The sequence below is a fragment of the Orycteropus afer genome, unplaced genomic scaffold (assembly GCF_000298275.1).
Source record: "Orycteropus afer afer isolate SDZICR_OR568_19922 unplaced genomic scaffold, OryAfe1.0 scaffold00041, whole genome shotgun sequence".
In the NCBI taxonomy this organism is placed as follows: Eukaryota; Metazoa; Chordata; class Mammalia; order Tubulidentata; family Orycteropodidae; genus Orycteropus; species Orycteropus afer.
In genome coordinates this window covers 528,103-542,210 of record NW_006921628.1, presented here as the reverse complement: position 1 = coordinate 542,210, position 14,108 = coordinate 528,103, and the positions used below count along the sequence as shown (strand labels likewise).

The following is a 14,108-nucleotide window of genomic DNA, read 5'->3' as shown; positions in this document are numbered from 1 at the left end:
CTAAGGTACACCTTGCCGAGATTGAGGCTACACAGTAAGTGGAACCTGAGAGAAAGGTGGCTGAAGCTTACCTGCATGCCAATAACTGCATAGATGAAGAACAACATGGCTATGAGAAGGGCAACATATGGGAGGGCCTGGAAGGGAAAAAAAAAAACACTTGGCTCAGCTGGCCTCTTGCCTGTGATTCCTCCAGAACAGATTGCAAAGACCCCCACATGTGCCATGAATTTTTCTTTCCTTGTGTTATATTGAAAAGACACCAACAGTGAGGAAGAAATTTTTAAGTCCTCTATTTACTATTGCAGCACAACTATTTTCAATCCAGAGTATACCATCAGCATGCACACTCAGTGCTATGAAGTAGTCGGAGAAATGTGCTGATCATAATTTCTAACACTGCATTCTTAAGCATCAATACAGACTTCATGATTTTTAAAGTTATCATTGGATTCCTCTGTGAAATTATCCTAATTTATCAAATGACCTCAAAATACTGCACATGTAGATTACTTCCACTTTCTTTCATGTCTGTGGGGGGTTATTATAGATCGTGTATGCAAAATCACCTTGCTTCTACTAAGGGATTAAATTTGGGTGAAGTCTTGGGTGGAATTACTGCATCAGAGGGGTAGAATCACTTTCTGGCTGTTGCTGTAGAATGCCAGACACTGTTCTTAAAGTGCACAGTTTCTGAAAGATCCACAAAGTTGAGGGGCTAGACCAAGGAAGAGAAGGAGCTAGCTGGGTGGGCACTACACCCGAGTTCTTTCTCCTCAGTAGCATCAAACACAAGTGTATGGGTCTGATCAGACCCCGGTCCTTTAATCCAGTGTTCTTCAACTTCTTTTCAGCCTCATCACATCTGATGGAAGATGTCCATATGCACGGGGATGACCAGATCACTATGCCTCAGTCCTAGCACACATGCTTAAAGCATCTATGTTCTCTCCTATCTGAGGAGGTTATCAGAAACCCAGTGGCTAACAAGTTATGCCGCATCCCATCTTGTGCCAGCTGTGGATTTGGGACTGCCAGCCTGGTCCAGGGCAGTAACACCATGCCCAACAGCTGGACTAGCTGATGGAATCTCATAGTGTTAGTTCCAGTCTTTCCTCACCATAACTATATGTACTTTCTTCCTAGATTACCAAATGCTTTAAGAATTGTTTTGGCACCATTTCTCAGTTTTTATAAGCTGCCATTCTGTGAGACAAATGTCTTACCTATAGTGACCAAATTAAAAAGGAAAAAAAAAAAAAACGTTAATAATTTCTTGTAAAGCAAGAGTGACATTATACATATGACATCATTTCATTCTACATTTTTTAGCAGTTCATTCACGAGGTTTGGTACTTTATAATTAATAACAATGATTGTGCTTTCATCCCTTCAGCTGATCCAGACTCACTGCCTGAGGTCATTTTGCCCTACCTTTCTCAAGAGCTGGTTCCTCCTAACTTTCTCCTCTAACAAGGTTTGTGACTTTTCTTCTTTGAACCTGTGCACATACCCCCTTCCTCTAGATGCCATCCTTTTTCTTCTCTACCTGTTAAAATCCTACCCACTGTGGGAAAACGCATATTGGTATGTTAATAACACTGATTACCTCAGAAGTAGGTAAGTAAAGTACGTAGGGACAAGTTTGAGCTTTTCTCTATCTTTAGATAGCTTTGCTTAAATGAGCATTTATTACTTTTAAATTTTAAAAAGTAAAATAATAAAGAAATGCAGATTCATGATTCACTTTCTAATGTTTGTACATATCCACAAAGTTCCCACATGGGTGCCCCTTTTACCAAGAATCTGTACCCATTCCTCCAAATGGGTCCAGACTGGAAGGTACAGGAGGAGTTGAGTTCTACTCTATTCCTTCTACTCAGGAATAGAGTAAAACCAAGTTGCACAAGCATGGAGAATGAAAGGTGATGATTAAGACACCGACTATGCTTAAATGTCCTGAACTCTGTAATCCTTGTAGGCATCAGACAACCCTGAAATTGAGAATGGTTTGCTGGCCCAAGTGAAATGGTCTCTTTTTCTTATATAGACTAGCTGACACAAGATGCTGCTGCCTTGTGAGGCGAAGCCATCCTAGAGAGAGGATGTTAGGCTGCAAGGGAGCCCGCTATGACCCCCATTCTCTCAGACGTCAGCACTCACCACTAGCACCCTGGGAGGAATGGGCTTGGAGGCACCACATCTCTACTAGAAAATGGCGCAGATCTCTAAGCTATGTGTCCTTACTTCTTTCTCTTCTATTTCCTTTAGGCAAGTAATCCTCTTTGATTTGCCCAAGTAATAAGGGTCAGGTCTCTCCAGCATTGCATATTCTCTACTGACCTAGGTCTACAGAGTGTCTTAGGAAAGGACACTGGATGGAGTCTGGATCTTCCAGGACAGGTGACAATCATTGACTCACATATGACCAACAAAGACAACGACAGAGAGAGAGGCCGTTGGCATGGTTCTTACCTGAAAGGACTTTATGAAAGTCCACAGCAATGTCCGGATGCCTTCCCCCCTGCTGAGAAGCTTCACCAATCGCATCACTCGGAAAAGACGGAAAAAGGTGATGGAGATTCTATTGTTCTCTTCAGAGTTCTGAAGGGTTATCATGAAGAGGTCAAACCCAATGGAAAGTAGAACATGCAACACTTTCAGAAAAACAGCAACAGATGCAAAGGTGACAGAGGTAAGAATTGAAGATGTGTTTCTAGGGCCTTTTCACCTTTAAAGCATGATATGAAAGGAAAAGTTACATGCTAACAACATAGGACTTGGAAAACTGTGTCCACACAGCACATGCATGTTCACGTGTTCTACTGTGTTAAGAGGAGAACGCTGGGTTTGTCAAGTGTACTGGACACTGATGATGAACGCAAACCACTGTAGACACTGCTCTGGAAGGACAATCATGGAGAATACAGAAAAAACCAGTGGAAAACTCGACATGGTCAAATAATAAACTAAGGGAAAAGGCCCAGCCCCTGGGGACTAGTTACTGATCTTACCCCAGGTGCAGCGGTTGGGACAGGGACATTTTCACTTTCAGTTGGCTTTAAGAAATCAAAGATTGAAAATGTATTAATGAACAGGGAAGGAAGCAGTGGTTCAGGAGAACATTCTCCCCAGTTTAAAAAAATCTGTGGTTAATGTCTTAGGACAACACACCTGCTCCCTCCCTGAGAAGATAACACTGGCACTGTGTGGAACTGGACTTGAGAGTGTGCAGCCTTTGGCATAGGCACAGAGATACTACTTTCTAATCACAACAAGGACATGATGTTCCAAGGCTGACAGATGCCAGTAAGAGATAATGCTGTAAGACCTCAGTTTTTCTTAAAGATAGAAATGCAGAGTACAAGTCTGCTTCTTGTAGGAAGACTAGCTTTCTTCACCTAGTCAGGTCTTGGTCTCTGGAGGTAACTGGCTCTTTAGCAGGCCACTATTGATCCTGAGGAACAGGATGACTCTAGCAAACAAGGCAAACAGAGCTACACACGCCTGCAGCTCATGAACTTCTGGAACTGCTCTCTCCTCTCATCACACCAAGGGCCTGGTCAGCGTGTGTCTGATGATGCCCTCTGGCATGGAAAAATTGGAATTCAGCAATGTCACTAGGAACCTGGGACTAACAGATTCTGACAGAAGGAAAAAAAAAAGGGGGTCTCTATTTCACCTGGGACACTCAGAATGTGAATTCTGCAATGGGTTTGTCAAAGCCCTGGGGCACTATTTCTATTTTCCTCTTTTATTATCTCACCTCAAAACAAATAACTGTTTTCAAAGGGACAGATTTATTTATTTATGTATTTTAATTTTACAGCTTTAATAAATGAAGGAACTAGTTTCCCAAAGTCCCCTGTCTCCTGCACCATCTCCCTAAAGAATATGCACAGGGAGGCTTCACTCTTGTCCATGTAGCTAGAGTATGAGTGTGTGTGCGTGTGCTTACACACACACACACACACCCCTCTCTGCTTGCCTATGCTCAAAGGGACCAGAGAGTGTACAAAAGGCAGAGCACTCCACAGCTATACTTTGGAAATGTGCCTGACTTGTGTTAGACCTCTTCAGAGAATAAGGAGGCCTGTTGGTCAGGAAAGACAGTCTTGCTGACTACAATCTGGCCCAAACTCCTTCTGCTTGCCCCTCTCTGCCCCATTCCAAGTGTGATGAACCATTCACCAATCCTTCTTTATGGTTTGTGAAACTTGGCAGGCAAACTGACTCCTGACGTGCATGTCTCTTTTACAACCGATATCTCTGAAGGATGACAAATCAAGAGCTATGGATATCAAACCGTGGATACTCTTTCACTTAAAAAAGCAAAAAGGAGAAGGAGACAGCATTTGAGGAGGGACAAGGCAGCACAACATGCAAGAAAGGAAGGAAAGAGCAAACAGCACATCAAGCTGCATGCACTCCCAGGGTGGCCTGCAACACCTCCCTCCTCCACATGCCACACTGGGCAGGGAGGACTGCGCAGGAGAGGATGTGACTGACAGCACTGGGAGAGAGTGCAAAATACCAAAATATCTTACAAACTGGAAGGGTCCTGAGGATGGCTTTACCCAAATTACAAATGCCAGGCAGATGAAAAGGGCAGGCCAGTAGTTCTCTACCTGGGCTGCCCACAGAAACCACATGGGATACATCACAAAATATGATGCCTAGGTTTCACCCCAAAGTTTATTTAATTGAGCTGGTGTGCCAGGCATTGGAAATTTTAAAAACTCCAAGTGATTTTAATGTGCCACCAGAGCTGAGTGACAGCCATCCTAGGCTACGGTTGAGCTGGGCCAATCTTCAGCTGGCTGCCTATGCCAGTTATTACCCTGTAGGTCTGGTGTGCTCCTTCAGAAAATAACCACTAGAAGACCCCTACCCAGGCTGTGACAGCTAAGAAGTGGATTCTTTAGAAATTGATGAAAGTTCAGTACTCAGATGGGCTTTGCAGCCCTATAAAGAGATTGCACTCCAGCCCGTCTTTCTTCTAAGGGATGGAGATTGCTTGGAAATGAAGGGAACTGGTGAAGCTTTCAAATGGAGCATTGGTGTGATGATGTTCAACTGGACTTCTGGGATCAAGGGCAGCCCATTTCTAACCATAGGACATCTCTAGAGGACACAAGACTGGGGAAGAGCTCACTCCCCAGGGAGTTCTCCAAGGACAGCCACTAGGGATTGAGTGACCAACTCTCAATAGAGAATTCCAGTGTCATCTCAAGGCTTGGACCAGATGGCCTTAGATGACACAATCTCCAGGTAGGAACCCCTGGAGGGAAAATGCCCTTCTAGCCTCAGGAGGTCAGGCAATATGGGAGGGTCTAGAAAGTTCCTCAGAATCCTGGCACTTTCTTGATGGTCCTCCCCATCCCTTGTCCCAAGCAGAATCTTTAGGTACAGCTGTGGCAAAATCAGCCCTGAGTTTCCCAAGCAAAATCACAGAGATCAGTCTGTATTTTCTCTAATAATTTTCATCTGTGCCTGGAAGAACTAAACATACGCAGTTTTCTAAACACACAGGCAGCAAATCAGCATGCCAGAACAGGTAGATCAGTTCACCTGATATATCCTGGAGAAGCCAGTCTTTTGGGGGAAGGTACTGACACAGAGCCTTTGGAATGTGAACACCTCTGAGAGAGAAGATTTCTAGTATTTGGGGTTGCTGAGTCTGTGGCCATAAGTCAGTACCTTGATGATATGATTCATGGAAAAGGGTTAGATAAGGAATGTGGGCAGGGAAGTCTGAACAATCTGACCATGGGTTCAAGACAAGAATCTGAATGACTCTGTTGGGTACCTGATCAAACTGGTATTTGACAAGTGAGAGAAAATTCTTGGGTCCCTGGGAGCGAGTTACCTACAGTGTTTTACATTCTTTTCAGTAAATAATAACAAGGCAGACAAGATTTCTAAACAAGTACATGGACTCCCAAGTAATAATGATAATGGGAAACATCAAAATGTCAGAGACAATCACCCTGTGTGTTACAGAGGATTATGTTGCTGGGTCATTTCACTATTCAAGGAATAAACAGGCATCAAAGAGGGAGCAAATGGGAGCCCACCAGTCATCATCTGATATTTTAGCAGCCTTGTGATGTTATGACCAACTGTGAATAAGACAAACCCACGAGGGCTATCAAACCATGAACAGAACCAGGTGGGGGAGTGGGAGGAAGGCAGCAGGATGAAGAGGGTTGAGTGAGCATGCAAGCAGGACAGCAGAAAGGGCCATCCAAAATGTTTTTGGGAAGAATATAAACATAAGCCTTTTCCCCCCCTCATTTCCAGGCCAGATAATTCGTTCTTGGAGACTATGTTGGCAAGTCACAGAGCCACATGTGACTGACCAAGATGGTCCCAGCTCAGGCACGAGGCTGGAGAAAATGAAATATGGAATGCGAAACAATTTAGATGACCGTGATCAATTCTTAGTACGTCCTGTGAAACTCGGTGAAAAACAAAGGTGGGTAAGCCAAAAACCAAGTATACGATCTTTAGAAGTGGTTTTGCTTTAACAACGACTTCACCGTATATATGTTTATATATACTTGCCGCTACAATTTTCTAAAAATAAAACCAACATGAAAATCAATTAGGCAACAGAAAAAGAAGGATCAACAGAGGTCAGGGGAGAGAGTACAGCAGATTAAATATTGCAATGATGATGACTTATGGCAGCTATAAACAGCCAACAATGAGCCAAGGGTGTTCATGCTCAATGACCTGGGAGCTCAGGGAACAAGGCGACCATAGGATACCACATGCACTATACCTCTGGGAAACTGTAAGTGTGCACAGTGGGGGGCGGGGAACAGGAATCAAGTTCTCTCTCTCTCTCTCTCTCTACATATATATATTCAAAAATATATCATCAGAAGTTGAAGATATTCAGTCTTTTTTATCTTTGTACTTCCCCAAAGCCTTGCCAAAGACCTACAGATGGTAGATACTCATTACATATGTGTTGAAAGAATGAATACGTAAGAAGGCAGCCTTGAGCATTTCTGCTGTGGTCACAGGTTAACAGGGCTCTAGTGCAGAGCCACTGCCATCTCCTAAGGTGGTATTCTACTGGCTCAGGGTGGAGAATTGGCATTGTCACCAGCTGAGGAGAGTTTGGTCTCAGGCTACATCTAAGCAGGGGAAAGGTCACTGGCAAAAAGAACAGTATGGGAATGTTTACCAGAATAATTTTGAAGTCTAATTGAGTGCCAGGAATAGGTCCAGTGAAAGTCTGCTTTGTATAGATGCCCCAATGTCAAATGCTAATTAGCATGGACTTTGGTAGACCTGGCACTTTCCTGACCGATGGAAAATGAAGGAGGACAACACTGAAACGCTAATGAGCAGGGGTGGGGCAGAGGGAACAGGCACAGTGAGCATCTCCCACAGCAGAAGGAGCAGCACCAGCGCCACACACCATTGGCCAGCACGTGTGTCAGGCATTAGAAAGCCGGGCTGTCCATTTGGTGGATAGACCTTGGCCACATCCTGGTACCCAGAAATGAAGCATTTATACCCAACACTGGCACAGACAGCCCTTTAAGCAGGAAAACCTGTTTATAGTCTCTTCTGTTTTTCTCTTTCATTACAGACCCCTTCAGACTTACACAGGGTCTGCTCCAGAACATTAACATAAGTATACTCTGGCATAGGTTGCAAGCATAGAATTTTACATTGTGAGATGATTAAGCATGCAGATGTTTGATCATAAACACTCAGGAGAGAGTCTATGGAAGCCAGTTAGGGTCCTGTTGTTCTCCCATTCATGTCAGATTATTTTATAGCCACACATAACATACACTTTTAGAATGATGGCAATTTTATAGCTGACGTAAGGAATATTCACACAAAGTTAGAATTTACATAAGTCTGGTCTCATTGTGATCAGGGATGTACATATCTAGGTCTAGTAAAATACCCTATTCTTGTTGTGGCATGAATTTGGGTGTGATGGGGCTTACATTGCTCCCTTCATGGGCATGGATGATTTCCTACAGTCCATTTCACTTATTATAACCTGGAAACCTGCACTTAAAATAATGACTAATACTTTGCGTTTTCAGCAAAAATTTTCACAAATATTCATACCATTTCATCATCACAACATACCTATGAGGCAGAGAGGCAGATATTATTCACCCCATTTGACACATGAAACTGGGGCCCAGGTCCAACAAGTCAGTTCTGAACCAGGACTGGAACTGACAAGTCTTGGGATTGCCAGGTTGGTGATTGCCCCATTAGTCTATACTCCAGAGTCAGAATGGATCCAAAACTCATGGCATATAGAGGTCTCACTGTCCTTATTTGACACAGGACGTATGGGCACCAGCATGGACTTATAGTCTTGGCAGACATCAGAAGGTAGAGCGTGGCAGCTCCTTCCCAGCCAGGTGTGGGAGAAGGGGGGCTGGAGTGGCAACATGGAGCAGAAAGCCAAAACTGCACAACAGCCCCTCCCCATGCACCACTCGTCCCTGCAAGGGCTCTGTGCAGCCTTGGCACACGCACACGGGACACTCGTTAAGACCTGCTGATGAACTGGTTACAGACTATGTGGAGAGGCCATTTCTACATGTCTCAGCGTACCAGTCCAGGCATGTGCCAGATCCAGGAGGAGCCTGGCAGAAGGTAGTATTCTCCTTTCTAGAGCCTCTTAATTGTGAAGGGGGTGCTCAGGGTGCTTCTTGTGAAAGGTCGCATACCACCTTCCATGCCGCTACTGAACTTTTCCCCTCATCAAATGGTTCAAGTGAACATGACCGAGGAGTACTGACAACCCCTGCTAATATGCACTAGACCCTCTTTGGCCTGGTACCAAGCAGGCGGCAGTCTAGGCAGCCTTCCAATCTGCATCACCCTTTGGGATGTGAGAAGGTGGGATTTTTCCCCAGTGTCATCAGTTGGAATCAGAGAAGACACAGGATTCAGGTGAGGATACCACTAGCAGCAGCCACATGCTCAGGGCCGTGGGGTTTCTCTCCAGTGCCTTCACAGCATCGTGGTGGGCACATGTTACTGACTCCATTTTCAGCTGGAAAAACTGAGGTACAAAGCAGTCAGGTGACCTTGCCAAGGTCACACAACTAATGAGAGAGAATATTCAAGTACTTTAATAAAATCCTTTTTAAAAATATCATTTTAGTACTTCCCCCCATTTCAGGGATATGGGGAATGGGTCGGGGAGGGGAGAATACAAATTGCTCTTAGTCTTTCAGAAAACATCTAGGACTGAACAGATATTCACGGGTAAAGTCTCCAGTCGCCTGTATGTTAGACTTAATGAAAGCAATAACATTATAGGACACAAAGTTTGCTACTTACATTCACTTCAGTTATAGCAATATCAACGACGCTACCAACAACAATTAAGGCATCAAAAGTGTTCCATGCATCAGTGAAATAGTGCTGTTAAGGCAAGCATTCAGAAGACACAGAGGAGAGGAGGCACAACAGGAAAAAAGAAGAAAAGGACAGTGTTATAAAAGGGGAACATTCTAGAATTACGCCACCCAGCTACTTGAAAAATGTGCCTTAAAACAAACATGTTATATAGATATGTCAATTTGGCTATCACTTCTGACACAGCAAATAAAAACAATTAGAGACACCCTATCTTACCTCGCCTACCAGTGACTTGGACAAATGCTGCAGAAAGTCAGCACTCCTAAAAAAGTCGTGGGATAAGGCTCTACCCTGAAATGTTTCTCTCAACTTGTCTCTCTTCCACAGCTTTCGTTAGGAAATTCCTAGTTTTAGATCACATGGAATTGGGACCTGTGACTTGTCCAGGTGATGCCACTGCAGGGCAGGGAACAGAATGTACACAGACAGAAGTGAGAGGACATAGAGGCAGTAGGCGGCCAGGGCCAGTGCATACTCACGTCTGCTTCGCTGAGGGCCACGTCTATAATGCTGCCGATTACGATGAGGGAGTCAAACGTGTTCCAGGCATCACTAAAATACCCCTGGACAGAGCAGGCAGGGGGCAGACGTTTATGAGCACGTATGAATGAAACCCCACATGGACTATATGGGGACACATCCAAGTCCCAGCAGCACCCATGGCAACGAGGCAAGGTGGGAAAGCCAAAAGGGAGGCAACAATACAGTTCACTGGTGGAAAGGGGCACAGAGGGGTGGCTGTGTACCTGTGTATGTGTGAGAGAGGATACAAACACACACACACACACACACACACACATGCATGCATGCATGCACGCACGCACGCACACACACACCACACACTGACGATTCTGAGCAGCAGCAAACCAAGTGGACTGCCTGCAGGGCTGAGGGAGACATTTGGTTGGGCAACCCTGCCTTGGAACCTAGAGTGAAGACCTCAAGCCCTCATAAAATGATTAAGAGTAAGGTTCTCTCCTAACATAGGACCTACAATCACTCCACTTCCTTATCTACTCCCACTCACAGAGCACTGTGACCAGCCATTTCATACATTATCGTTTCTACAAATGAGCAGATACGTCACCCTTAAAATAAACCAGCAACCATTCTCCCTCACTGCCAATCCAACAAGTACTACAAAGTGTGTATGTACCCTGTGGCAGGCTGACCGAGCCAAGTCCCTGTCTTCAAAGAGCTCTGGGTCTAACAAGGACACAGGCACACGGATAATGACTTACAGGGAGGGAGGCAATGATTTTTACTGGTCTAAGATACAGAATTACGGTAGAGAAACTCACTCTGAGTGTGGAATGGACAGCTCAGGGTTGGGAAGTTAAGGAAGGTTTTATATAGAAAAAGAGTATTGAAGGATGAAGAAGATATTCAAGGGCTCTTCACTGGCCTTGAGAGAAGCCCCAAACTGCCAACAGACTTTTTTACACCGCAACTCTTGCTCTGTTCGCCTCCTTCACCCTCCAGCCATATAGGACTCCCTTCCATTTCTTAAAAGTACCACCAGGTTCTTCCCCATTCCTGATGCTTCTGAAGTCGTAACCTCCTCACCCCTACTCTGTATGTCCAATTTATCTCCCTCCTCCAAGGACAGACCAAGTGCCAACTCCTTGATGGAACCTTATCAGACCCTCCCAATTCTCCCACACACACCCCTATTGTGTTGACCCTGTATCTCTCCCATGTATTCACCATTGAACACTCTGAGTCTTTGCCTGGAGGTCTACCACACTGCAGGTCTACCTCTGAGGATGAGGACTGGCTATTCATTCCACCCCACCTCCAACCCCAACATCTAGATCAGGACCTTGAACTCAGTTAGCAGTAGACACATTGAGACTCTCTTTCTTCAACCAACATGACCCTTCCCTCCTGGGCATTTGCTTTGCCCGGCTTTCATTTTTTCAGGTCTTTGCACCATGTAGCAAGCCTGAAGGCACATCTCTATTACTGTGACTGAAAAATATTTATATACATGTCATACAATTTCCATCTTCTTCTAGGCCTAGCATCTAAGGTGCTAAATTAGTCCCTTCTGTCTCCCAACAGCCCTGGGAAGTCCTTAATCAAAGGGAGTGACAGGGAAGTACAGTGCCCAGAGCTGGAGGCTTCTGGTTTCAAGAGAAAGACTGCCAAGGTCATCAACTCTATTAACCAACTGTGTCTTTTCAAAAAGCTCTAACATGTTTTGGAAATAAAAATTCAAGTCTGAATTATATAAAAAGGGGGCCCAGAATGTTCACAATCTCATACATTTAGTGCTGTTTAAAGAAAACCAGCACAAAAAGGTACTTTGAAGTGTCAGGTCTCATGAACTTGTGATCAAATGCAGGCCCAGAGAAAGCAGAGCCCTGCCGTTTGTGACACTACAGAAAATGTGCACATGTGGGCTGTCCTACTAAACAGAATAGCAATGTTTTTTTCTAGTTACTGTTAATCATGCCAGGTCCATTTGCAGGCACTATAACACTGTGATTGATTTCTTTTTAATTCCATCTCAAAAAACATGTAAGACTTTTCTACCCAACTACCCTGACAACACCACCACCCTGATTTCTTATCTGCTCTGTCTTCCCCTCTTACAATCACCACACCTCTGTCACATTTCACCCACATTTACTACCACATTTTAGACTCCTATCTCAGCCATCTCACAGCTTTACAAAAGGAGTTAGCCTGCACTAACTCTGAGGATTTGCGTATTGAAGTCTTAATGAGAAGGCTTATTAAAAACATACCACATTTTACATCTTTTAGATTTTCTTCTTTGAATTCATGATTCTTGGATAGGAAAACTGATGAAAGATGGGCCTTCTTTGAGGTCTAGACAAGTGTTTCTCAACATGGTGGTCAGAGATGAGAAAAAGAGCTTGCACCAGGACATAAAAGAACATGCTGCTTCCTTCACTGAGGAAGTCTTGTAACAAAAAGTCAGCTGAATCAAATAGTGTGCTTAGTATTGTAGTCGATGTGCCTGGGTTACTAGCATGCTGTGCCCTCTTTTATATTATTTATATAGTCATGGGCAGGTCACACACAGTTCAGTGACTGGCAGCCAGGCTATAGATTTTACTTTGAGGGACAAAGCCTGCCCTTTTCTCCATGGATTTAACAGCAACACAAAAGCTGAACAGAGTGCAGTGATCCTCTTCTCCCCTCTAGAGAGGAATCGATGCTTTAATTACATACTTGGTTATTAGTAACATGTACTACTCTTGCCTGCATCTATAACACGTATTCTGCTTCTTTCCTGTTATATTCATGATCCATCTCTACCCACATCTGCACCAGATGCTCTGCTTCTCTTTATAGTACACGACTCTACCAGAGGCCAAATCTACAACTTCTGCATGGCATGTCATCCCCTCTCATCCATTCTGGGACTTTATTCCTGAATTGTCCAGAATTGTAATCAATTTTCTCACTTTTGAGTCATTCCTATAAGCCTACAAACCATTCTCCACTAAGGCAGTTGTAGCCTACTGTGCATAAAAAATCACTTCACTTTGCCACAATGTGGGCTTAACACCTCTTTTGGGTCATGGAACCTTTTAGCAATCTCATCAATTCTCTACCCAGAAAATCCCTCACACTCACAAAATTGTGTAAGTTCTAGAAGACTCATGGACCAAGAACTGATGCTCCTAATCTAAGTGACAAGAGCTTGAGTTGCACAGGTGGCCAAAATCATAGGCTGTGACCAGGTGGCTCTGCTAGGGGCCCAGGGGAGGCAGAAAATGCCAGCCCTCCCTTTCCTCCCACATACCGTTTCCTTGTTTAGCAGCCTCCTATTTAATTAAATCACTGTGAAGTGAGCATGAGTCAGTTTCCCCACCCCTTTCCCACCAAAGTTACCATAAGAGACAAAGTAACTAGAATACAAGACTGGGCTCCTAGCAGAGGACCCATCTCTATGCTCTCTCCTCTTGGTCAACAATGACATGTTTTCGTACTGCTGAAGTCTGAGGTCAGGGTCCCTCAAGTGGAACTACCAGTAAGATCTGTATTATTTCTTGTCCATCTCCACTTGCCTGGAAAGACCAAACAAGTCAACCACATGCAAAAGCATCTATTACTCAGTAACATCTCTGACTCCAGGTATTTAAGATCACAAACCAGATCAAAGTGGGCTTTAGCATCAGGAAGCTCTATTATCTTTAAGAATCCTATTCTGGTTGTCCATGTCTGTCTCCTCCCAGATTGTGATTCTGGGAAGCAGATCCTGGGTTCTGACTGTCCATTGACTCCCAGAACACAGCATAGGCTTGATATATAGTAAGGAAACAATGTTTGTGGAATGGCTGGAAATGGGGACCAAGAGAAGCAGTCCAGGTTCTTCTTGATGCCTGGTACACTCTCATTTTCAGATCTGAAGCCCATAAAAATGGCCTGCCTTTTGTTGTTTACCACAGCAACCACACCACTTCACAATTTCCGCTAGGGAATGTTCAGGCAGTATTTGACCCAAATAATGATCCATAGTGCCAAGTCTGATAGAAACTGTAACTGGCAGCTTTCTAACTAGCATTAAGCCTTTACAAAATGGGGACTTAGAGAAAATATGTTCAATTTTGGTCACTCTGTTCTGTCACAGAAAAGTAGGTATCAAGCCAACTCAAGAAGCTACACCTACAGGCTCTTCCACTTATTCCCTTCTTCACCTCACCAAT

At 44.2% G+C, this 14,108-nt stretch overlaps 1 protein-coding gene across 1 annotated transcript in view; it reads right to left on the bottom strand.

Moving 5' to 3' along the window:
- CACNA1D (calcium voltage-gated channel subunit alpha1 D) overlaps nucleotides 1-14,108 on the bottom strand; it is a 515,670-nt gene that overhangs the window by 57,549 nt on the left and 444,013 nt on the right. Inside the window, exons 31-34 of the mRNA XM_007937239.2 lie at nucleotides 9,903-9,986; nucleotides 3,015-3,059; nucleotides 2,476-2,604; nucleotides 72-137 (exon numbers count right to left, since the gene is read on the bottom strand). Coding sequence (XP_007935430.1) covers nucleotides 72-137; nucleotides 2,476-2,604; nucleotides 3,015-3,059; nucleotides 9,903-9,986 — 324 coding nt within the window. The remainder of the gene's footprint in view (nucleotides 1-71; nucleotides 138-2,475; nucleotides 2,605-3,014; nucleotides 3,060-9,902; nucleotides 9,987-14,108) is intronic.